At 34.5% G+C, this 27387-nt stretch overlaps 1 protein-coding gene across 1 annotated transcript; it reads left to right on the top strand.

The window, feature by feature from the left end:
• Window positions 1–21788: 21788 nt before the first annotated feature.
• Window positions 21789–26756, top strand: LOC138347954 (uncharacterized). Its single transcript, XM_069296562.1, has 9 exons — window positions 21789–21819; window positions 21871–22079; window positions 22199–22479; window positions 22578–22864; window positions 22967–23263; window positions 23345–23793; window positions 24914–25316; window positions 25925–26046; window positions 26649–26756. Exons 1-9 carry the CDS (start codon window positions 21789–21791, stop codon window positions 26754–26756), a joined length of 2187 nt encoding a protein of 728 aa, XP_069152663.1.
• The last annotated feature ends 631 nt before the right edge of the window (window positions 26757–27387 follow it).

A 27387-nucleotide genomic window follows, 5' to 3' on the forward strand; every position in this document is an offset into this window, starting at 1 on the left:
CTCCCACGCTCATCTCTCTCTCTCCCTCTTACGTCTCTACCACTCTCACTCGCAATTCTATCTACCAAATAAGTTCAAAAAATTAGTACGTAAACCAATGTTCTTCACACTTGAAGAACTCACAATGAAAATATTAGAAAACAAACAAAATCTATCACGTAGTCAAAGAGAAGTTTGTCCGTCGAGTTGGTGTTGACATTAAGGGGATTTGGACGTGATTTTTGGATTTTTCTTACTCTTGGTCCATTTCTCAAGATACCCTTATGGCTCAGATGAATCTACTCAAAAACTAGGGTTGTTCCCGTTCTTGTCGAACTCATTGTCTCTAGTATCCCTTTGATGTTAATGTGAAATAGGTTAGAGATCATGTTGTTGGTATGATTGCTTGTATTTTAAGTATGAAGTTTGATTTTCGTGATAATATGTTCTTGATTATCTGTTGGGAATTGTAATCATGTTATGTTATGTCAACCGAAAGTATGCGAAAAATGATATGTTTATATGGTTGATATTTATGTGCGAATATTTGTGTAAATCATAAGGTGTAAAAGTGGTGTAATGTTGCTGGATGAAATTTTGATTCTTGGCTGAATATAATAATAAAAATATTAATACTTAAAGATGCACGAAATGATCCACGAAATGTCATATGAATTAACGTAGGAATGATGATAAAAAAAAGCTGAAAATAGTGAGCAAATTTCCAGCATTTGGTAGGTTGGGTTAGGCCAAAGAAAATGGTACAAAATGAAATTAATAATGAATGTAAAATAAATGATAACACTAACTATTGAACCCAAGACATAATTACATGAAAGCTACAAAAAAAAATCAACAAAAGATTAAGATAAAAATTGATTGGAAGAGACTAAATTTCAACTCTGCTGGAAATTGTAGTCTCAACACACTTTTTAAAAAATGAGCTACGTTTAAATTTTTTTAAAAATGTGAGGACATTAGGTATTGAACACATGACATAACTGAAGAAAAATTTAATAAAAAACTTTGTGAGAAAAATGTATGGAAAAAGTAGATGTGGTGAGTAGGGATTGAACCCACAACCTCTTGAATGTATGAGAGAGTTAGGACAAAAATAAAGGAGAAAATAAATGTGAAGAGTGGGGATGGAACCCACAACCTCTTGGATAGGTGAGAAAGATAAGAGATATATTAAAATAAAAATAATGACCTTGTGGAGGATTGAACCCACAACGTCCTTCACTTAAACGTAAATGTAGAGGAGAAAAAGAGAGGAAATATTATGGGGTTGATGGGGATCGAACTAGGTTTCTCCAAATCTGAAAAATACGATTATCAAGTTTAAAATAAGATTAAGTGTTTTCCTAGGTATTCGAAATCGGGTTTCCTTCCCCAATTCCGTGTTGACACATAAATCATTCTTAAGTAAATATTTAATGGATGCTGCCTCTAAAGATCCAAATCAATATCTTTGCATATCTACAAGATGCATAAGTCTTATACCACATAATCTTAGGTAAATATGAATCACTTAGACAAACTATGAATGAAGCCCATGGCTTGTATGTATAGATTAATAAGTGTAGCATACGTTTAAAAGTCAGTTAACCTAGTATGTATGTGATGAAATGATGTAACCCTAAAAGGGTTAAGAAAGAGTGTAGTAACATTCCGGAAAGCTCAAAAAGGGCGGGAAGACCTTTGACCTGGGCTGGGAAGGGATTGGGGTCACTTTTCTTTAGGACTTTAGTCCGTAACAAGGCTCGAAGTTAGATATCTAATGAAGAGCCCAGTAAGTCCGTAAGAATGCATATTGGGGATGCATAGGCATTCCAATGCCCAATATTGATTAATACAGGGCATAGTATTGAAAATTAAGTTAGGTGTATTAGCCAATTTTTTTAAAGTACCCAAATAAGACAAATATTTGGCATATTAGAAAATATTGGCTTAACGGGTGTTAGAAATTTTTTCTATGTATTAAGGAGCTTGGTAATGAAATGTACCTACTACACATCCATGTGTCAAGCCTAGTACCATAGCACATGATCATTTAAAATGGTCATTTAGATTAAACAGTGCCCAAGGATACAGTGAAGATCATTGGGACAATAAGTAAACATTCCCAAACAAAGAATAAATAATAGATAGTAAGGAAAGGGAAAACAACACATGTGCAAGACATGTGAAGAAGTTGCCAAAGAAGGGGAACACCCTAACCGAATTCGGTTACGACAGTTATGATGAAAATGTGCACAAGGGACTACTTCATGTGGGGCCTAAACTCCCTACAAATTTTAGACTCTAACCTACTGACCCAAATAGCAAACTAACCTAGGACTAAACGAAATTCACCCACTAATGCACCCGAAAACCTAGGACCAAAACCGGGTTGGCACTAACCTAGTACTAGTTAAAGAGAGAACCTAGTACCTAACCTAGGATGGTTCAAAAGTTTTGTTATAGTCCTATCAACTAAGGGGTACAGTAGTAATTCCACTAGGTTACCTAATAAATTAATTTATATGATTAATTAATTTATTTAAAAGGGATAAAACCAAAACTACAAAGAAATTTTCAGATTTTGGTTAAGACAAGAAAGGGACAACCTAGTACCTAACCTAAGATGATCCAAAGAGTTAGTTAAGGTCCTAACAACTTAGGTATATTTCATTAAGTATCATAGGATACTTAATTAATTAATTTATTATCTTATTTAATTAATTTAAAGTGTCAAAACCGAAATCATAAAGAAGTTTCAAGATTTCGGTTGAGACAAGAAAAAGACAACCTAGTATTTAACCTAGGTTGGTCCAAAGGATTAGTTATGATAATAAATACTTAAGGGTACTTTATTAATTATCCGAGGCTACTTAATTAATTAATTTATCAGCTTAATTAATTAATTTAAAGGTTCAAAACCGAAATCACAAAGAAGTTTAGAGATTTCGGTTGAGACAAGAACAAGACAACCTAGTATATACCCTAGGATGGTCCAAAGGATTAGTAATGGTTATAAATACTTAACTATACTTTATTAATTACCCTATGTTACATAATTAATTAAATTATCAATTCAATTAATTAAATTAAAAGGTTCAAACCAAAATTCTTATGCTAACCTAGTATAATGCAAGAAATATCCTAGTACTTAACCTAGGATGGTCAAAAAGGGTTAATTTTGGTTCCATTAAATTAGGGGTTCTTTAGTACTTTTCCTAGGTAGCTAAATTAATTAAATTAAGTATTTAATGAATTCATATAATGTCAAAATATTGACCGAAACCATAGTTAACACCAATTTCTAGATTTGACTAAGTGTTATGTTTTCCTATGTTTAATCAACTTAGGAGGGGCTTTTAGGTAATTCAAGATCAGTTCTTAAACCTAAAAATCACGTTAAAACTCATAGGCAAAAAATGACGCAAAAAAGTAAGCAAACGAGGGAAAGAAAAACAGAAAATTCAATTGATTCTTCTAGGAGATTTAAAACTTTCTCCATGTTTTTGTTCAAGATGGTCTTCGTTGATTAAGTTCTACTTAAGGTATGGGTTTCTCTTCTGGACATCTTTCTCCAATATAAATTTCTTTCGAATGATTCAAAGATCTTGTAAACTAGGTTATTTCCCGTCATTTTTATCGAACTCCTTCCCTAGTATCAATGTTACGATTTTAATGTTGAATAGGTTAGAAATCTTTTTATTGGTACATGGTTCTGGCTGATCTTAATGTGTATGATTTTTTATTAAATAATTATTGAACCTACCTATTAATTGGACTCGTTTGATTCTAAGTTTTATTATGGGAATTGAAAGAATGATACTATGTTAAAGATATGTCCAAAAATGTTATGTATGAAGATGTTACAATCTCTTGTGCATACTTGTTGTTAATATGATGTTATGAAGATGTTAAATTCATCAAATGTCAATATGATGCGGTCCATTACGACATAAAAATGTTACTCTAAAGTCATGAACTAAAATTGCCTTAACAAGGCCACTATGAAATCATATCCTGAATGAATTGGCTTTCTCGTTCCAATAAAAAGACTAACAATACATTGTCTAAATGTGATGTATGTAAATGGCTGTAATATTATGTTAAATAATTAAAAGATTGTCTAATGTATAATGTATAAAAACTTAAGTATGTTGCACATGAAAATTGGATTATGCCAACAAGTATGGTTATGAAATCTATGCTCATTTGTTTAGGCCAATGCTAATCGTATGCCAATAAAATGGCTAACAATACATTGTTTAAAAGTGATTTATGTAAATGGATATAATATTATGTTAAATGATTAATATATTGGCTAATGTATAACGTATAAAACTTAAGCATGTTGCACATGAAAATTGGCTTTTGACCACAAATATGGTTGTGAAATCTATGCTCAAAGGTTTATGACATTACTAATCGTATGCCAACAAAATGGGTAACAATACATTGTCTAAAAGTGATGTATGTAAATGGATATAATAGTATGTTAAATACTTAAAAGATTGGATAATGTATAATGTATAAACACTTAAGCATGTTGCACATGAAAATTGGCTTATGCTAACAAATATGGTTATGAAATCTACGCCCAATTTTTTATGCCAATACTAATAATATGTGAATAAAATGGCTAATGATACATTGTCTAAAAGTGATGCATGTAAATTTCTATAATATTAGGTTAAATAAATAAAAGAATGGATAGTGGTTCATACATATTAATATGAACATACGTAAAATTGACAAATGCCAACAAAAATTGTTATGTAGTTTAATATTAAATGGTTGATGCCAGTGCTAATCATATGCTAAACTTGTGTAGTTAGAATATCATATGATAATATAAACACTTCTAAGTTAATTCAATGAACCCATAATCAAGGTCATGCCACACATTGGTACAACTGCCTACATACTTTAAAAGAATGACATATGAACAAATGGAACTCATTTAATGAAATTTTCATCGTGTCCATAAACGTTGATATGAAGCTACTACACTGAAGTAAGTAAGTAATGTGAGTTATAACTTAATAAAAGTGGTCTTAATTAAGAATGTGACCAGAATGAGGTGTTAAAGGAAGTGATACAAGTCTTACTTACACCTTAGCTACTATGTTAAAAGAATATTCACGAATAAAGGTGTTAGAATGTGTGAGATTAGTCACATTAACACCAAAGGATTATATGTAAGGACAATTCACTTTTGATCAATGTAAAGTAAGGATTATATGTCAGGACCATTCACATTTCATCAATGTAAAGTAAAGATGTTATGTAAGAAAAATTCAAATTTCATCAATGTAATGTAAGGATAACAAGTCATCAAATGAGTTGTAAATCTCAATCTAGAAGCAAGCCGCCATAATACTAGAGTCAACACTAGAAGATAAAGAAGAAATGAATAATCTTGATATGAGGTGAGTAATTATGTTAATCTATAATGCTAATGAAAATGGTGACAACATGATAAGAGGACAATGTGAAAGATGAGAGCAATCTCAAATGAACCTAAGTAAATGTTACCAAAACGTACTCACCTATGAGATTGTAAAGTTAATAAAGAGATCAGTCTCTATGTACACTCTAATGAAAGTAGTGAGACTGATGTATACTTAATACTAATGATGGGATGAGAAATCATCTATTGAGCTATGATGTACTTATACTAGAAGCCAACTTCCATGACGCATGAGCTGAATAAAATTGAACTTTATAGTAAGCACGTCTGGGGTATACTTTGGGACATTAAAAACTTGGTATTCAAAGCACTAGGTTTAGAAAAGTCTTAGTATGTCTCATAAGGCACTTCAAGTAGAGTCGTGTACCTGAGTTTCAAGCGCTCCATATTTACGAATAGGTAGCTATAAGATGTTTAAGAGATTCCACTTCATTAATTACTCTAAAGTCGTGCCATAGATTTTATCTCTATAAAATTCCTCCTCTCCTAACCTCGATTTATTCTCTAATACAATATTTCTCCACGTAGGAATCATATGACGAAGAATGTTTTTAAAAATGTGAGCCGGGAGGTTCCCCAAGTGCCAAACAACCCTTTGGGTGTGCAAGTTTCTAATGATGAGTTTCGAGACGCAATTCATGCATTATCCTATGTTATGATGGCTCAAGAAAATAGATAGATTATGTCTCCTATTAACCCAAATGTGGGTATGACAACAAATAGAGTAAGGGGCTTTACTAATATGAATTCTCCAAAATTTCTTAAGTCTAAAGTTCAGGAAGATCCTCAAGATTATCATTGACGAGAATTATGGGTTAGACTTTGGTTGAGGAGTAGAATTGGGAGCTTATCAACTTAATGGTATTTCTTAAATTTGGTTTGAACAATGGAAGGAAGAGAGCGAGGTTTATGAAGGCATTTTGATTGGGAGATATTTTGGGTTCTTTTTGTTAATATATGTTCTATAAAACCTCGGATCCAAGGATATAAAACCTACAACTCTAGTCCGCTGTTTTTTAGGGACCCAAGGTCCATAGGTGGGTTTCCGTCATTGGGGTCCATGATTAAGGAGTCTCTGATAGCACCCGCAACTGACGAGTACGATGTGTTGTTGGACATGCGGACCGTAGGTCAAGTGGTTGGTGAGGGTCGATAGTTATTTGGAAATGAAGGATGTCCGGTCAACTTTAAATAGTCATATCTTTTTGTCGAAAATTAATTAGGTGGTCTATGAAAATTCAAATTAAAGATAATTGAACCCTCTCTCCGATGCCATCATGTTTGCTAAAATCAATGCTTAGAGTAAAGGTTTATGCTCGTTTCAATGGAGCTATGTTGCGAAGGGACACATTCACGATCTAGTTGAGGGGTATTGATTGAAATGACAATCATTCAATCCCCTCGTGAGTGGCACCTCTTCAACCTTAAGTCTTGGTTGTTTTTGTCTTTTCCCCTATGCATTGGGCACTTAAAATACGTCTTTTTATGCAAAAACTAAGTCGTTTAAATTATTATAATCTTAATACCCAAGTCAAATATACCCATAACCTTCATTCTCAAAACAATAACCCAATTAGAGCAAAGAGAAAGAGGAAAAGTCATCAGTTTCTTCAAAGAACAAGTAGAGGTCTTCTTCGAAGTTCAACCCCTAAATCCAAAGGATCTCTCCATAGATTTCATCCCTAGGTATGTATGATTTCATTTGTTTGTTCTTATCACCCATTAGATCACTAGAATTTAGTTAGTTACTCATACATTTTTCAAACATAGGGTTTCTAAATTTTCAAAATTTATTGTCATTTTGGTTCCTGTGATCTATATTACTTATTTTTTGATAATTGAGTATAATTCCTTGTATAGAACTCAAAACTATAGCTTGTGTAAACTTATCCTAGTTCACGAATTATACTTGCTAGATCAGTTAGACAAAAATTCATGCTTCAAATTTGACTGTTATATTCATAGTAAATAAATGTTGTGTTCTCAGTTAGAATGTCATTTTTCAGCTTTTGAGTATTTAATGCATCTTAGCTTCATGAATATTCAATTGGAAGTATACTTAGTACCAAGTTTGACTAGGTTTCAACATACCTTCAATGTCCCAGAACTATGTGCCCGCTTATGTTTATAAGTCCCCTCTATTGGTCAAGAGTTTAAGTGATCACGCCACATTCATGCCTTTACACCCCTAACAAGGCATATTGGGTCCCCTGGGCGGGGAATATACATCTAACTGCATGTTTCACTTCTGTGGTTTATGTCTGTTAATAATACCTCCCACAATAAGACTTTTAATGTATTGACTAGGTTTTCACCATTAACATCATATACAGTTAAACAACGTTACCTTTACGATTATTATTTGGTCCTTGCATTGTTTAGTTTTCAGTTATACTTCCATACATTTTTATATCCTTGTTTAGATTATATCATTTCTCAGTTATGCATTGTTCAACTATTATACTTGTTCAACTTAACATATCTATATCATGTGGGATAACTAAATTCCAAGTATTGACACATACATTGTGCTGCATCGTTTCACGATGTAGGTTAAAGCACTTAGCCTCCAAATCATGCTTAGATAAATTCTCTATGCCATACAGTAGCGCCATTTGTGAGTCCTCATACTTCTTGGTAAATAGACATGTTTTCTTTCATAGTCTTTATTTCTACTTTACAGTTTGTTAGAGTTAGCTGGGTGGCATTACCCAATAACTCAATTCAATAATTTGTTTAGGCATAGAGGTAGATTCCACTATAGTTGTTATGTGTTGTTTAAGTCATCCTACACTCTTATTATTATATCATATATATTCAGACTAGCTGGGTTTTCCCCATTTCAAATTTTCATTGTTTTTAGCTGCATAGTACATGTTTTACTTAATCATTTTCAGTATGCTTGATATATGCGATGATCAAGGTTATCTTGGGGTCACTTGTGATCTTACGTTTCTTGTTACTTCTAAGGGTAGCCTCAGGGCGTGACATGTTCTTTCCCCTTGAGATGGGGAGTCAAAGGTACTTTATTTCATTGTCCTTCATCAAGGAAATAAGAGGGTGAAGGAGCATGATTTGAAATTCATACGGTTACCCAAATATTCTCAAACTATGGTTGGCGATTCAAGGTCAAGGATGACTAAGTTTGTCAGTAGAATGATGTATCCTATTTGATAGTTCATTCACAATTAAATTGAAGAAGAGAAATTTAGGGACAAAAATAGGGATTCAAAGATGGTAAGAAAGGATAATCGTAATTTCTCATATTCAAGGTCCAGTGACTAATCGTTCCCAGAGTAATGGTTCTCGCGTTAAAGTGATAACTCAGTTTCAAAGTTGTGGAAAAAGTAATAGAAGTGAGTGTCTAGCCGATACAAATTCATGTTTTAGTTGTGGAAAAATGGATCATGAGATAACAGATTTTGTATTTTGATTCCTATGAATGAGAAAGATAATCATGATGGTTAAACATTGGGATCGACAAGATTATGAAGGTTCCCCTAATCCAATGATTCATACTCCATGACATTTTAGCTAGTGGTTATGAATTACATGATTTTAGGTCTATCAAGGGAAATTTTACGACCCTTAATGCAACTAAGGCAAGTCATTGATTCATAGTTGAAAGATGATTGTTTCTCAAAGAGATAAGCTTTGTTTAAAGTTGTCACTACTTGAATTACTTGTTTCATTTGTAAGAGAAGAAATGTTTTTTGAAATTGTTGTTCTATGTCTAAACATACTTTGGTCGTAGGTTCGAATAGAATGATTTTGTTGTTCACCTAAGTTAGACATCCATGGTTGAATGAAATACTTACTTCTTGGCCACTAAATATTAAACATTTGGAAGTATGTGCTCATTTAAACTGCTTCAAGGTGGTGACTTACAAAATACATTCTTTGGGGTGTCTCAAATGTAATACTGATGGATGTAACAAAGAAAATCATGGTCTAAGTGCATTTATTTTGTATCAGGAATAATGAAGGTGATTTGGTATATGCCAAAGTAAAGAAAATAGGAGAAGTTTCAGCAATTGCATCAGAAATAAGGGCAGTTGAACAAGGTCTGGATGACTGCGTTCAAAAGGGTTGTCTAACATTAACAATAGAAACTGATTGATTGATTACGAAGGATATCCTGGATTGGGTTTGGGAGGTTCCTTTTATTGTTTCTATTGATGTGAGGAACATAATGTTTTCAATGCACAATAGGGATGTTGAGGTGGTTCATACATTCAAATAAGGGAATAAAGTAGTTGTTTTATCAAACTAATAATTTTATCTATCTTGTAGGTATAGATATACAGATATATTTACATATACAGAAGTTGCAATAACCAGCATGAGCCATCATTCAATTCGAAAAGAATCAAATCCCTCATTTGAGGATAAAAAAAAAAAGCAAAATAGGGGATTTACCATAGATGAACATATTACAAATTGATAAGTAGGTCTATTATAGGACCAATTACAAGGGAATAATATCGAGACAGTGATAATATAGTGCAAAAAGAATGGAATAAAGTCACCATCAAAAGTATTGTGTATTTTTAATTCTGATATTATATTAATGTTAGAATGGTTACCTCTCTAGATTTTAAATCATACATGATGGTATTAGCTTTGATGGATATCATCCAATGTAAGATTGATGATTTATGGTGAATAATGTTCTGATATTGGTATGATTGATATCTATGTGTTAACATCCATTTACAGCTTGATCAAAGCCAAAATGTTCACTCATCAAGTTGAAGAACAGCTCTAGGGTGCTGAATAATGGCGCCAATGAGAGCCTTTTGACGTATAAATGATTACACTCCGAAACTGGGTGCATTAATGATTTTAGCAGGTTTATTAAAGCCGATGTTAGTGAAGGCAGATATTAGGCCGACATTCCATTGGAAAGATGAGCCTCATCTAGTATGATTTTTGATGAATATCAGATAGACCAAATTTGGGAAACATTTTCCGTATTGGTTACTTACTACTTCTTTATTTTTTTATATTTTTTTGTTATTTGTTTATTGTGAGCCACTTTTGGGTCTTAAACAATTTATTATCTCTTTGTTTTTATTAAATAATAAGACAAATGTTTGAATTAAAAAAAGTTAATGATGTAGTATAAATTTGATTCATGTATATGTAAATGTGGGGTTTTTTTAACAAAATATAAACATGTGGGTCAATATTTGTACAAGGTTAAACGTACCCTCGATGTCCTAGATATACGTGCCCGCATAGGTTTATAAGTCCCCTATGTTGTGTATCAGTTTTAGTGATCACGCCACAATCGTGCCTCTATACTCCTGCCAAGGCTTATTGGATCATCTAGATTGGGTGTATACATCGAACTCCACGTTTAAATCATATGATTAATGTCGGTTAATAGTATCTCCAACATTGAGAATCTTAGTGCATTGACAATGTTTTTAACATTTTATTAGGATACAGTTCAGCGTGTTACAGTCATGATTAGTATTCAGTCATTGCAATGTTCAGTTTTGCAGTTATACTTTTGTACGTATTATATCCTTTTTTATATTATACTATTGCTGAGTCATTTATTGTTCAACTTATATATTTTATTCAACTTAGCATAACTATATCCTGCATGCTCACTACATTTCTGTTACTGACACATACTTTGTGCTACATAATTTCATGATGTAGGTCTAGGCACTCAACATCCTGATCACGCTTAGATTCTTGATTAGACTTTGCAGCATCAATTTTGATTCCTCGTGCTTGGAGGTTAATTTAAATCCGTTCTCTCTTAGTCTTTATTTGTAGTTTTTAGTTTTGTTATTGTCACTCCTCGAAGCTACCTCCTAGACACGGACATGAGACCTAGATTTACGAGTGACCCTTATTTAACCCTGTTAACATATCATGATCAAACTAATGTAAACTGAAGCAATAAATACTGAGTGGAAGCCAATCATGTTATAATCAAAAATGATGGGGAATACCCATGTACTACATGTGAATATATCAAAACTCAGAGTTTGAAATATAATAGAAAAGTCATAGCATTAGAGATGAAACTAACAATGTATGAAATAAGTCTCTTAACTTACTAAAAGGGGTGGGAAATGCCCCATTCAAAATCTAAAAAAATTTGAAACCAAAAGTAAAAGTAAAAGCAAGAAAATAATCATGTTAGTAGTACTGGAAAAATGAGGATTCACCATTGCTTAATATAAATTGTTTCTATCTTAGTCTTTATTTTAATTCTTAGTTTTGTTAGTGTCACTCCCCAAACCTACCCCAGAGAGACATACATGGGGCCTAGGATTACAAGTGACCTCAAACTAATCCTGCTGGCATATCATGAGCAAACTAAAGTATATTGAAGCAATAAATTTTGGAGTGGAAGCCAATCATGAGATAATCTGAAATGATGGGGAATACCCATATACTAAATCTGAATATATGAATATGGAGAGTTGAAATACAATAGAAAAATCAAGGTCTAACACTAAAGTTATAACTAAGTATGTCTGAAATAAGCCTCTAAATTTACTAGAAGAGCTGGGACATTGCCCAAGCTCAATCTAAAAAAAATTGAAACTAAAACTAAAACGAAAAGCAAGAAAACAATCATGTCACTATTTTTGAGCAATGAGGACACACAACCGCTATTGAACTGAAGATGTGAAACCGATCTATGCATGATATGAGTGCTGAGGACATGAACCCACATTACGGGAAGATGTAGCGCAGAGTATGCATCAATACTTGAAAGGTAGTAAACATATAGGATAGAGTACAACTGAATAATAATTATTATTGAAGAAGAAATAACGCAATAACATAATCTAAACATTATAAATTTATTGAATGAACTGCCCATGACTAAACTGAATGGAGTGACCAAGTTTATCACATGATGAGACTAAATGTTGAACTACACTAATAACATGGTCAATAAAATGGAATTTGAATGAACTGTAAGGGATCTAATAATAACTGACATAAACCCACAGAAGCTAAATGTGGAGTCCGATGTATATTCCTCAACAAGAGGACCCAATATAACTTGCCAAAAGCAATAGAGGCATGCTAGCGTGATAACTAAAATGATACGCACTGAGGGGACTCACAACCTATGGGGCACGTAGTTCTGAGATTAAGGTATCTGACTCTATAACTAAAATGATACGCACAGAGGGGACTTACAACCTACGGGGCACGTAGTCCTGAGATTAAGGTATATGACCCTAGTCCCCTCAGTATTAAGCTTCCCATATTATTAAATAATTAACAATTTAAGCCTGGAATGTTGTAATATTAGATAGCTCAAAACATACATGCAAACTGAGAATGCAACATGTATGTACTATTAATAATGCATTTGAGACTGGTATGCAACTAATAATAATTGACATTTCATGTGCAATTCATTAACTAAAAGAACTACATAGCTAGGGTTCTGAGTTTATGAATGAAGCCAACAATAATGATACTAAAATCATAATAATACGATTTAGATCATTCGAACAGCGAAACCCAACAATTTTAATATTCAAGAAACCCTAGGTCTAGATAACATTAAGTTAATCAATCTTGGAGTCGAATCGAAGAAAAGAGATGCAAAGGTGTGCTAAAAATAAACGATAAATAAACTAAGTATGAAATCACCTAGGCATGGCGTATTGAGAGACGCGTCGCGCCAGGACTGAAAGGTTAGATTCGCTTTCTTGTCACTCTTCTAGGTATTACATGCCAAGGTGGGAAGTTCTGAGGCACCTGAATGGTGCTCTTCCTGCCGCGACGCACCAAGGAGGAGACATCAGAGGCCACAAGTTAGTCCCGAATGAACAACTTGCTTTGTTATGAAACAGGATGAAATGTAAATGTCGACAATTATTCTATATCATTCCTCAACGATGTACTTAGTATCTAAATGGAGTAGGCAACTAGAGGTTTGAACCCTACTTAGTATCTAAATGGAGTAGGCTACTAGAGGTCTGAACCCGACTCATACAATTAAACATGTAAACCAGTAACTTGATAACTAAAACAAGTTCGAAGCAAAGAATATAATACATGAGATTTGTTGCATGTTGTATGCTCGAATTGTCTTTTACTTGCTTGAAACATCATCTTGAAGTCATTCAATATTGGTTACTTTTATTTATGCATAAATAGTAGAAGTTAACAATCATAAGAATTTTTGAGAACAGTTACTCTTATTTTAATTTTAGAATTGAGTGTCAAATATCAGTTAATCATAAATCCCTTAGGAACGATAATTCTTTTCTTTAAGGCTATAAATTATTTTTAGCGATCAAGTACACATGCGTGTATATTGGGGAAGAATATGTTTTTGGAGCCGCTTTCAAGGACTTAGAAATTGATTTATATTTGATCTTCTTATGTTTACATGAATTTGAATATTCATGTGTAAGTTACTTGATCTTAGCTTGTGATTGCAGGAGCTTGACTTTTAAGATTCTCTCCGAAAGGAGAACTTGTCAACCTATACAGCGAACCCGAAAGAGCTTTACTCAAATCCTGAAAAATCAATCGATGGATCAAGAAGAATTAAGGTTAGGTCTTTGGGAACACAATGATGATAATAACCAGGACAACCTGAATAACCTAGAGAATTTAAACAACCAGGATAACTTGAATAAATAAGGGGTAAAGGTACATCCAAACTTACCCTTCGAATAAGAACTGTAAATGGTCGATGTCGATTTACAAAACTAAACTACAGTAGAGGTCGATCTCACAAAGAATTTTTTGACAGATAAGGTTTCGTTGACGGGTTTAATTGAATGTTGTTATTAACTCTAAAATAAATAATAACGGAAAGTAAATTGGCTTTAGGTGAAATGTTATATGTGCCAAAACAGGGAATAAAACTCCAGATTAATGACTAACAGACTATTTCATTGTAAAATTTATTCAATTGATTAAGAGAAACAGGCAACTTGTTCACCATAACGTTGGTTTTGGTGTTCTTCCGTAATTTAGTCTTAGGTGCTTCGATACTTACAAAAATCATTGTGACTTAATTTCATCTGACACTTGTACTGTCTAATTAGACACCTTTCAGTCACATCTTCTCATCCTTAGGTTTGTACTAGCATTTTCCCTTTCTTCCAATGGTTCGAGGTGAAAGTAATTTTCTCTCGAACTAAAACTTCAACTCCAATTCGTTAGTTTAGGTTAGTTTTTTCGTAACTGATATTTTTCTCTTGAACAAATACCAGATACAAACTCTATCTTATGAGTGCACTCATCAAATTATATAGATGATAAAATCTAAAACTACATATTATAAACACTGAATGCCTTTCACTCATTTTATGAAATTACCGTTATAAATACATCATGGATCCCACAACCTCAGTCGTGGTGTTTATCCTCTTATGGCTTCACAAAAACAAAAAACAATACATAATAAATAAATGATATGAATACTTAGGAGAATAATCAGCAAACCAACAATCACTTCAAATAATCTGTAACAAGAAATTTAAACATTAAACTGAATTCAACATCCAAAATTGAATATCAGAAACTAATTATAGTGGAAAATCTGTGAATCCTTCTATGGTTTATACATAAAATTTCCTAACATGGGTCGTCCATGCTTGCATTCTGGAAATCGCGCCACGGACAACACTACAGATAGGTAAAGAAATCTCGGTCTGTTTGAGTATCTGTGGTCTTCACTAGGAATTCTTCAACTTGTGTATTCAAGGCCACCATACAGAAAATGGCATCATGGACAAGACTACGGACCGTTAAAGAGACCACGGTGTGTTTGGTTGTTTATGATCATTACTTGGTTAAATCCCATTTCCACTCCTTGACTTCTGGCCACTGGTTTACCTTTTACGGACCATGTCACAATCCGTCTTGATTCCCACGGCACATGTAGGTATCCATGATCTTTTCTTGCATTATCAATAAACTTCCCTAAACTGCAAACCTTTTGTATATTAATTACGAGCACTCTCACGGCTCGTTAGAAGGACCACGACCCGTCAAGGGATCCGTGGTCATCAATTTGGACATCAATTTCTCATATCCCGACCTGCATTTTCTTCTTTTCTTCTCTTTCACGACAACAATCTTTTACCTGCACAAATACCTCAAAACACATCAGATCCATATAAACACACCTTATTTTAGTATTAACTTTTAGTTTTCAAGTGTCAAATGTGCCAAGATTACGGGGTACATTAACACCCTCAATTTATAACCATTACTTGTCCTCAAGTGACGAGAAATCAGTACAATCAACCCTCAAATCATTAACAAATTTTTGACACTACACAACAACAATTTCAAAACACAATTTGTATCCCAAAGCCCTGAATCTAACATTCAAAGATCAATAGATGTCATCTCATTACTCAAAGCCAATCATGCTTATGCCTGTGAATTACCAGTTCTTACAATCTACTTTAAAATGCAAACACTGCGTCCTCACACCAAAGAAGTCCCTCAATCATGATAGTTGGGACTGAGTACTATGATCTCGCTCTCAAAGAACTTGTAACACTAATAACAAACTATCATAGGCTTTCCCATGATTTGTACGCTCTATCTTTCAATAACTTGAATAGGTTCACCGTAAGACTTTATTTGCTTGTAATATAGGCTCAGGCTAGGGAATGGATGTTTGGTTTCATATGTGAATAGTACCTGGGTTTTCCAAAGTTTAGTTTTTGCATAACTCATCTCTAAGTGACTCCCACTTTTTCTTTACTTGGAAAACTTCCCGTGCTTCCCACGTGATTAAACTATTTTATTAGGCTTACATATAATAATTTGATAATATTTGTATTTTTTATATATAATTGGAAACAACTTTTATCTTTAGGGAAAGTGTTTCTCCGAAATCTTAAATTGTTACATTTAAAAAAAGAAATTATCTTTGTCATACATAAACTATGAGTCATACATAGATTTTAAGTATAAGAATGAACTCTAAGAAAATCTCACTGGAAATAATTGGTACTATGTAATGAAAAATTTTAAATTCTAAAAAGTCATAATGAACATTATTAGAAGATGAAAAAGAGACCAGAAAATGTTGAACAACAACACTCCAAAGTAAAGTGGATCATCACGTCCATACAAGATCATAATTAACTAAATTCAAATGGACAATCTTTGTCTCCTTATTTATGAACCTCAATCAATATCTTTTTTAATTAATTTATGCCATATTAAGTATATTTTAATAATGAAAAAAAACGCTTATCAAAAGAATGAAGCTTGAAAATTTATTGAAGTATCAAAGTTCACCGTTCACAAATTTAATTGAAAGAAGCTTGAAAAACTTATTACTTTTTTGTCCAAAATTAATAATTTTATCAGAAGAATGAGTTATCACTACAACAAAAATGATCTTTAATGATAACTAATAGCTTAATTATCATTAAATATGCATCATCAGAGGCCTTAGATGCATTATTTAATTGTACATAAAGTCTATACCAATATTGAATTCAACGGTAAATTAAATAATGTCGTTAAAGGGTACAGCACTCTTTGTGAATGTGCATATTTAATGCCGATAGAAAATATTTTCATCATACTATAATTTGGACATTTTTTAGTTTCACGAAAACTTGATCTCTAATTATGCTGAAAATAGAAGAGAAGAAGTATGACAAATTAGCTAACGTGCAGTAAAAGATGTGGACAAATTGTCTCTATACAAATATTCTAGAAATAGTGCAATAACATACAGAATATTTGTCCCTAAAAAAAATCAAAATAATATACTAAACGTGGCAAGGAAGAGAGCAATCATTTTGGTTCATTAATCAAACCTCATCATTGGTTCCGTATTAGTTATCAAATATTTATTGTTGTGTGCTACCAAATATAGCACAACCCACAAACAATTTTTCCCAAAAGTACATGACGAAACCCTCTAAAACGGGACAAAAGAAAATATAAATTTTCAATCTTCCTCAGTGGAATTTTGAAGATAATTCAAAAAAATTTTAAAAAAAATAGCAATAAAATGAATAGGTACATGAATCACTATGATTATAGTAAGAAAAATTGAGCTTCGTGAAATATCTTGAAGAAAACTTTGAGAAATGAAACAAACTTTATAAGAAGCGTAATTACTGTATTTGAATTTTAAAAAAACATAAAATAATAATGACTGAAATAAAATATTTGTTTACAAAAGAAACAAATGTAATGAATTCAACCATTAGACATTTCAACAGTGTTAGAAGTTGTACACCAAGAGGTCCAAAAGCCGTAATGCCACATTGCAATTGAAATCAATGTGCTTTGTTTTTATGGAGAGGCTTGTAGAAAGCGACAAAAGATAAGATCAATTTCCAATCATCCTTGCTGACACTTTGACATATTTAAAAAAATGTCATCAAAATAGGAAAAAAAATATCAAACATACATGAATCACTATGACTTATAGTAAAGATAAAATCCATGAAAAATTTCAAGAATAAAAACTCGAACTACCCTAAAGTCAGGAAAAAACCCTAGAAATTATAGTGGCAAAATTTCCTCTATTATAGATAAGACAGGGTAGTGTGAACAAATTATTATTGTGCCTTATCAGGAAGGTCACAACTCTTTGGAAAAGTTATAACCCTTCAGTATGGATGCAAAATTTCAAAAAATACATAATTTTTCATAAAACGCGCAACTATAGATTTAAGTCACAATTTTCAAAAGAAGTTGAAGCTTTCCATAAATGTCACAATTTTTCACAACTTTTCATGAAAAGAGAATGCTAGTTTTGGAAATGAATAAATTTAAAAGGGAATTATGGTTTTTGGTGTCACCACATAGGTGGGATTAAGGTCTATTTATATAAATACTAGGTAAACTAACTGCACATCGCGCGGTAGTAAACTACCTCTATTAACTTACATCTCTTTTAAGTTTAATGAAATAACGTATGACCATTTGAATTAACTTCACAAAATGTCCTTCAAAATCGTGTATGGTACTAATTTGCATTGTCGAAAGACATTCTTACTTGTTTTGGTTTCGACCAGTACATTCAAAACATGTAAACCTTTGCGATTTTTAATCATATTTTAATAAAAACCATGTTTATTTATGTTGGGTCTGACTAATTTGTATCGATGAAATAAACTTTTTTACAACAATACAGTCTGCATTATGTTTGTGACATTTATTTAATAGAATATTAGAACGTTATAATATTGCCATCATTATTTATTTTTTGCGCGATAAGATATTGACAAACAGTTAAGCTTGATTTTAAATTTTAAATTAATAAATACTCTGATTTGAAGTCACTATATCTAAATGCATTAATCCACATCCTTCATGTTAATTAAACACTCCCATTATTAAAATGGTACTCTTGTAGTGCATATTTTTTATTAAGTAGAAAATGAATCTTTTAAAATGTTGTAAAGCATGGGCTATCTTATTTATTTTCTAATATAAACAAAAATACCATTTGCTAGATATATTTCAATGAACACTTAAACAACACAAATATTTTCTAATTTCACTTACTAAAATATTTTATTTGCCTCAAATTTTTCCGTTATCTTCCTCTATATTATATATGAGTTAATTTTTCAATAATGTCCTTAAATTACTACACAAATATTTGTGTGTGGTTGCATATGTGAAAATGATTACAACAACTCTACCATATAAAACATCTTTAATTTACAAAAGTTTTTCAATACGTTGCATTCTTAGTCTATTTGATTTAATTGTTTGGAGAAGAGTGATATATAGAATAAGTACGACTTTATTTTAACTTGGAAAAAAACATTCAAATAAATTAAAACAATGATTAATTAGTTTTATATAAAAAAAAACCTAAGACATGTGAATTCACCTATTATTCGGACAATCTTCCCTCACAAAATGTAATGACCCGCTGGTCGTTTTGAAAACTAGGACTATTTTGACTCCTTTTGAATACTTAAAAAGGTATTTTTAAACTATTCGATAACTATGAGTATCTAGTTGATGAGAATTTATTAAATAATTTACATATAAATAGTTAAAAAGGGCATATGTATAAATACTCCTTAAAATTTGACTCATATAATTAAATATATTAGTAGGTTATTTTAGAATATTGAAATAAAAGTTAAAAAAAAAACGTCTTGGAGACGAGCGGAACCAAAGTGCTACGGCGGCATTGATTTCCAGGTAAACAATCCAGATTTAATAATGTTTATATATAATGATATGGTGCACTTGAAGTAATTTAATAAAATAAGTGTTAGAGGTGATTAAGCCTATGGTAGTTGCTGGAGTGCAAATTGTATTAAATATCAAAAGGCATAGGGTAAATTGAGGTAATGATGCCAATGAATTCTTAAACATTGGACACATTACGCATTTATATGTATAATTTATTAAAAAGTTAGGCAATTGACCGTATGCACTTGAAGAAAACAAAGAATGTGATTACGACACTACAGTATTCTTTGGTTCTCATTATTGATTATTATTTGTACTTATTTTATCAAATTAAGATAATAGTATTTGATATATTGAGACAGGCAATTAATTATTAGATGTATATTATATGATTTAACTTTGAATTCTAGGGTATTTGGAGAGGTTAAAGTTAAATTCTTGACTTGAAATTTAGCAAATATCATAACTTTGGCATACAAATTTTATCAAGGCTTGGAGCTAGATTAGAAATATGAGTGAGTTTTAGGGTCTACGATAGATATATAATGATTTGATACAAACTCGCTTACTTACGAATAATTTTATCATTGGTAGATCGTGAACGTTCTTAAATTTTGCGAAAAGGGAAGAAACTACCTTGAGGTTTTGTGGCACGAGTTCGGCACTAAGGTATGTTAAGACTTTTTAGACTTGTTGAAGGACGTTTTCCTAATTAAAGATAAAAATGAAAATAGACAAAAGGGTATGAGCGAAAGATGGGGGTCTCGTATCAATGGTGTGACGGGCATTGGTACGATTACCGGTGTTATAAAACGGAAAATTTCTACTATAGAATGTGGATTGTAATTTGAGAATGCCAAGCATATGGGAATTAGGTGATATATTATTGACTTGAAATCCTTGTGTGATTGTGTTTTCATTATTACACCTGTATAGTTGTGATAATCGAGGTGGATATGTAGTATGTCGATATGTGACATATTCGGGTGCATCATCATCCCATTTATCGAAATAATATTGTGTACATGCATTGACATGAGATTGAGTATAAGTTGGGCACGTGGAGATCGTCCGTGCTGGGGATGGTGAGATGTTAAGATTGTAATTTGGGCACGTGGAGACCGTCCCTGCGAAAATTGTTTGATATTATGATAGTGCATTGAGATCGTCCGCACAGACACGTGGAGATCGTCTGTGTCGATATATGCACCTCGCGAGTCCCCCATGGGTCATGAACTCTCGATGTATTTTCGAGGAGTATCATGGATATACGGTTGAGTGAGTATTGGGTATTCTGAGACATATCATTACATAATATCATATTGCATTGCATTTCATCCCATCATTCATTCTTGATGATTATATGTTTCGTTTGGTGTTTGGAAAATACTTAATGTTGATTTCCTTTATGGATGAAACTTAAATAGTAAGTGTAATATATATATATATATACTTGTGTAATTTAAGAATTTATTTTCTTATATAACTCCCGTCACTACTTCGTTGACGGTCGATGAGACATACTGGGTACACGTGGTTTCATACTCATACTACTCTTGTTGCACTCTTTGTGGTGCAGATTCGATTCTGAGTAGGAGCACATCTCGTGGAGCAAATTGAGTCCGAGCTTGAAGTTCTTGGAGTTGTAGTGAGCTGCTTCGCTGTTCCGTGGCCCACACCTCCCTCTATCTTTTATTTATTTTTTATTACTATTCAGACAGGATATCCCTTATGTTAGATTTCTCATTTAGTTTCAGACTTGCATCGAATTATAGAAGCTCTTGTACTTAAGACACCAAATTCTTGGGGTGAAATATTTTAGCTTCCGCATTTCGTACTTATAAGGAACTCAATGTTGGAGATTCTTTCTAATTGTTAGTCTTTTTACTCATTTGTTGGTTTAGTTGGGTTAATATGTTGGATTGACTTACTTATTGGTTGGGAACATAGGTGCCATCACGACTTGCAAATTGGGTCGTGAAAAATTTTGTATCAGAGCCCTAGGTTCATCGATCTCATGAGTACAAGAGCAATGTCTAGTAGAGTCTACCGGATCGGTATGAAGACGTCTATACCTATCTTCGAGAGGCTATTGAACATTTAGGAAATATTCTGTTCTTTTATTCATTATCATGCACACTTGACCTTGTAGAAATTCTAATCTTTATATCTCATTCTCTGTCAGATGGCGAGGAATCGTACATCAGGAAGTTGTGGTAAGGATCCTATTCCTGCGCCTGCTTCTAGGAACACTATCTGAGCTAGAGGTAGGGGACGAGCTCAAGGTCGGGGTAGGGGACGTATTGCAGCACTTGTGGATGGTCAAGTACCAATAGCTACCCAGGGTCGTGATAGGACCGTACCTCCTGATGCAGAAGTTGTTCATGGGGATGTGCAAGATCGTGTCGAGGGGGATGGGCAAGCTCAGTCTCCACCCAGTACTATTGTCCCCCAGTGCATCAAGATACCTTGGCTCGTATGTTAGGAATCCTAGAGTGGATGGCCCGGGCAGGAGCTTTGCGTGTCACGTCTGATGGCTCACAGACCCGTGTTGGAGGTCAAACTCCAGATCCGATAGTTGCTCAAGATTCTTAGACTGTTAGAACTCAGCCAGCTGCCATTGTTGCTCCTCGTTTTGATAGTATAGAGTTTCCAGATATGACATCACATTTGGTTAACAGGCCTTCTATCACTATTGATAAGCAAATGATGTTTGGGAGGTTCAGACTAATGAATCCTCCTACTTATAATGGTGACTTAGCTGAGGATGCATATGAATTCATAGTTAGTTGTCATGAGAGGTTTCATAATCTTGGATTAGTGGAGTCTCATGGAGTTGACTACACAGCGTTTCAGATGACTGGCTCTGCTAAGCAGTGGTTAAGGGATTATATTACTAGTAGGCCAGCTGGATCCCATCCACTATCCTGGACTCAGTTACTCAGGTATTTCTATCCAAATTTGTTCCACGCAGAGAGAGGGAGTGCAAGAGGGCCGAATTTGAGGGGTTGCAGCAAAATGGTATGTCAGTTGCAGAGTATGAGGGTAAATTTCATGCCTTGGCTAGGCATGCTTCGATGATACTTCCCACAGAGGTTGAGAGAGTGAGAAGGTTTGTTAAGGGGCTGATTATTCCGATCCGTCTAGGAGTTTCTCAGGTTGCTGTTTCTGGTGTTCCATTCAAGAAAGTGGTAGATTCTACTAAGGAGTTGGAGATAATTCGGCGTGAGGGATTTGAGCAACGAGAGGGCATAAGGACTCGTTATTGAGGTGATTATAGTGGTGCTCCGCCTAGGAGTCGGGGTTACTTGGGCAGAGGTTATCACCCTCAGTCCAGTAGACCCATTCATGCTTCTGTACCAGCTTCTGAGGCTGGTTACGCTGGGCATAACTCTTCGAGATCGGTGCATACTTCGCAGGGTTCATCTTCTAGGCCTGTAGTTCATGGAGGGCATTCTAGTCATTCAGGTTCCTCTCATCAGCCTGTGTCTCGTAGGGGCTGTTTTGAGTGTGCTGATATGGGACACTCTGTGAGAGACTGTCCTAGGACCAGACGTGGTGTCTTACATCAAGGTTCTCAGGCTTCGACTTCGAGGGCTGCACAACCTCCAGCTAGGGGTGGTGCACAGAATGGTAGAGGTGGTTCTCATTCAGGTGGAGGTGGTTCTCCTTCTGGTCGAGGTGGTGGTCGTGGAGGTTCACAATCTGATGGAGGTCGTTCTCACTGTTATGCTTTTCAAGGTAGGCCAGAGGCTGAAGCCTCATATGCTGTTATCACAGGTATTATTCTAGTTTGTCATCAACCAGCTACTGTATTATTTGATCCAGGCTCTACTTATTCTTATGTGTCCACATATTTTTCTCCTAGTCTACATATATTGTGTGAGTCTCTTGATTTGCCAATACGTGTTTCTACTCCTGTCGAGGATTCTGCAGTTGTAAATCGGGTGTATCGATTATGTACTTTTACCTTGATGGGGTATGAAACTCATGCAGATTTAAAGGTCTTAGATTTGATAGATTTTAATGTGATTCTCCGTATGGATTTGCTATCTTCTTACCACGCAATTTTAAATTGTCATGCCAAGACAATCACTTTAGCTATGCCTGGAATTCCTATAGTAGAATGGAGAGAGTCTCTTAGTCACCCATCTAAGGGTGTGATATCATTCCTTAAGGCTCATCAGTTGGTACAGAGAGGATGTTTGGCTTACTTGGCCCACATTCGAGATACTAGTATTAAGACTCCTATGCTTGAGACTATTCCAGTAGTGAGTGAATTTTTTCAGATTTATTTCTGACCGATTTGCCAGGTCTTCCACCAGATCGTGATATTGATTTTTGTATTGATGTGGAGCCAGGAACTCGGCCTATTTCCATTCCTCCTTATCGTATGGCACCGGCTGAATTGAAAGAGTTGAAGGAGCAGTTGCAAGATTTGTTTAGCAAAGGTTTTATTTGACCAAGTGTATCTCCTTGGGGTGCTCCAGTGTTATTTGTGAAGAAGAAAGATGGATCAATGCGTATGTGTATTGACTATCAGAAGTTGAACAAGGTAACCATCAGATATAAGTATCCGATACCTCGTATTGATGATTTATTTGATCAGTTACAGGGTGCTTCAGTTTTCTCCAAAATTGACTTGAGATCTGGCTATCATCAGCTGAAGGATAGGGCGGAGGATATCCCTAAGACGGCTTTTCAAACACTTTATTGTCATTACGAGTTTTTGGTGATGTCTTTCGGATTGACTAATGCCCAGCAGCTTTTATGGACATGATGAATGGCGTGTTCAGACTCTATTTAGATTCCTTTGTTATTGTCTTCATAGATGATATATTGATATACTCACGTACTAAGGAGGAACATGAGCATCATTTGAGGATTGTTCTAGGGATTCTAAAGGAGAAGAAGTTGTATGCAAAGTTTTCAAAGTGTGAGTTTTGGCTTAGTTTGGTAGCATTCTTGGGACATGTAGTGTCAAAGGAGGGTATCATGGTGGATCCTAAGAAGATTGAGGCGGTTAGAGATTGGATCAGACCTAGTTCAGTTACTGAGATTCGGAGTTTCTTGGGCCTTGCAGGTTATTATCGACGGTTTGTTGAGGGTTTCTCATCCATTGCATCTCCATTAACTAGATTGACACAGAAGGAGGTGACCTTTCAGTGGTCTGACGAATGTGAGGTTTGTTTCCAAAAGCTCAATACTTTATTGACTACTGCTCCGATTTTGACCCTACCCGTGGAGGGAGAGGGTTTTCTTGTATATTGTGATGCTTCGTGGATTAGTCTTGGTTGTGTGTTGATGCAGAAGGGAAGGGTTGTAGCTTATGCTTCGAGGCAGTTAAAGGTTCATGAGAAGAACTACCCAATTCATGATTTAGAGTTGGCGTCTGTTGTGTTTGAATTAAAGATTTGGCGGCATTATCTTTATGGTGTGGATTGCGAGGTGTTCATGGATCATCGTAGTCTCCAGTATCTATTCAATCAGAGGGATCTCAATTTTAGGCAGAGGAGATCGTTGGAATTGCTCAAAGACTACGATATGACTATTCTTTATCATCTAGGCAAGGCAAATGTTGTAGCAGATGCCTTGAGTCGGAAGGCGGTAAGTATGGGTAGTCTAGCCATGTTACAGGTTGGCGAGCATCCTTTAGCTAGGGATGTCCAATCCTTGGCCAATAGCTATGTGAGACTTGATATTTCAGAATCTGGTAAGGTGTTGGCTTATATGGAGGCTAGGTCATCCTTGTTGGAGCAGATTCGGGCTCAATAGTTTGATGATGGTGATTTATGTAAGATTAGGGACAAGGTTTTAAAAGGAGAAGCCAAGGCTGCAATTCTTTATAGTGAGGGAGTTTTGAGGATTAAAGGTCGTATATGTGTTCCTCGTACAGGTGATTTGACTAGATTGATCATGGAGGAGGCTCGTAGTTCAAGGTACTCTATTCATCCGGGGGCTACTAAGATGTATCGTTACTTGAAGCAACACTACTGTTGGTGTCTTATAAAGAGGGACATAGTAGATTTTCTATCTCGATGTTTGAATTGTCAGCAAGTGAAGTATGAACACCAAAAGCCTGGAGGTATGACTCAGAGGATGCCCATACCTGAGTGGAAGTGGGAGCGCATTTCTATGGACTTTGTGGTAGGGTTTCCACGTACCTTGGGTAAGTTTGATGCTATATGGGTCATCGTGGATCGACTGACTAAGTCTGCACACTTTGTACCAGTTCAGACTATCTATAACTCAGAAAGGTTAGCCAAGATTTATATTCAAGAGATAGTTCGGTTGCATGGGGTTCCTTATCTACTATTTCAGATTGTGGCACCCAATTTACATCTCATATCTGGCAGTCTATGCAGATAGAGTTGGGCACTCGGGTGGATCTTAGTACAACCTTTCACCCTCAGACTGATGGTCAGTCTGAGCGGACTATTCAGGTTCTTGAGGACATGTTGTGGGTGTGTGTGATTGACTTTGGTGGTCAGTGGGATCAGTTCTTTCCTTTAGCTGAGTTTTCTTACAATAATAGTTATCATTCGAGCATTGGGATGGCACCATTTGAGGCTCTATATGGTAGGAGATGTCGATCTCCAATTGGCTGGTTTGATGCATTTGAGGTTAGACCATGGGGTACAGATTTGTTGAGGGAGTCTTTCGACAAGGTCAAGTTGATCTAAGATAGACTTCTCATGGCTCAAAGCAGGCAAAAGAGTTACGCAGATAGGAAGGTTTGTGATTTAGAGTTTATGGTTGGAGAGCGGATTCTACTTAAGGTTTCACCCAGGAAGGGTGTGATGATATTGGGAAAGAAGGGCAAGTTGAGTTCAAGGTACATTGGTCCTTTCGAGATTGTGGAGCGTATTGGTGAGGTGGCATATCAGTTGGCTTTGCCACCTGGGTTGTCAGGTGTCCATCCTGTATTTCTTATTTCAATGCTTAAGAAGTATCATCAGGGTGGTGATCATGTAATTCAATGGGATTCAGTGTTACTTGATCAGAATTTGACTTTTGAGGAAGAGCCGATAAATATTTTGGATAGGCAAATTCGGAAGCTAAGGTCCAAGGAGATTGCTTCAGTAAAGGTTCAATGGAAGCATTCTCCACTACAGGAGGCTACATGGGAGACAGAGTGAGACATGAGGAGTAAATATCCTCATCTTTTTGAGCGTACATGTTAGCTCTTTTCTTTTTCCGTTCGAGGACGAACGTTTGTTTAAGTGGTAGGTGATGTAACGACCCGCTTGTCGTTTTGAAATCTAGGACTATTTTGACTCCTTTTGAATACTTAAAGGGGTATTTTTAAACTATTCGATAACTACGAGTATCTAGTTGATGAGAATTTATTAAATAATTTACATAGAAATATTTAAAAAGGGCATATGTATAAATACTCCTTAAAATTTGACTCATATAAATAAATATATTAGTAGGTTATTTTAGAATATTAAAATAAAAGTTAAAAAAAAACTTCTTGGAGACGAGCGTAACCAAACTTCTACGGCGGCATTGATTTCCAGGTAAACAATCAAGATTCAATAATGTTTATATATAATGATATGGTTCACTTGAAGTAATTTAATAAAATAAGTGTTAGAGATGATTAAGCCTATGGTAGTTGCTGGAGTGCATATTGTATTAAATATCAAAAGGCATAGGGTAAATTGAGGTAATGATGCCAATGAATTCTTAAACATTGGACACATTATGCATTTATATGTATAATTTATTAAAAAGTTAGTCAATTGACCGTATGCACTTGAAGAAAAGAAAGAATATGA

This window comes from Solanum lycopersicum, chromosome 4, assembly GCF_036512215.1.
Source record: "Solanum lycopersicum chromosome 4, SLM_r2.1".
In the NCBI taxonomy this organism is placed as follows: domain Eukaryota; kingdom Viridiplantae; phylum Streptophyta; class Magnoliopsida; order Solanales; family Solanaceae; genus Solanum; species Solanum lycopersicum.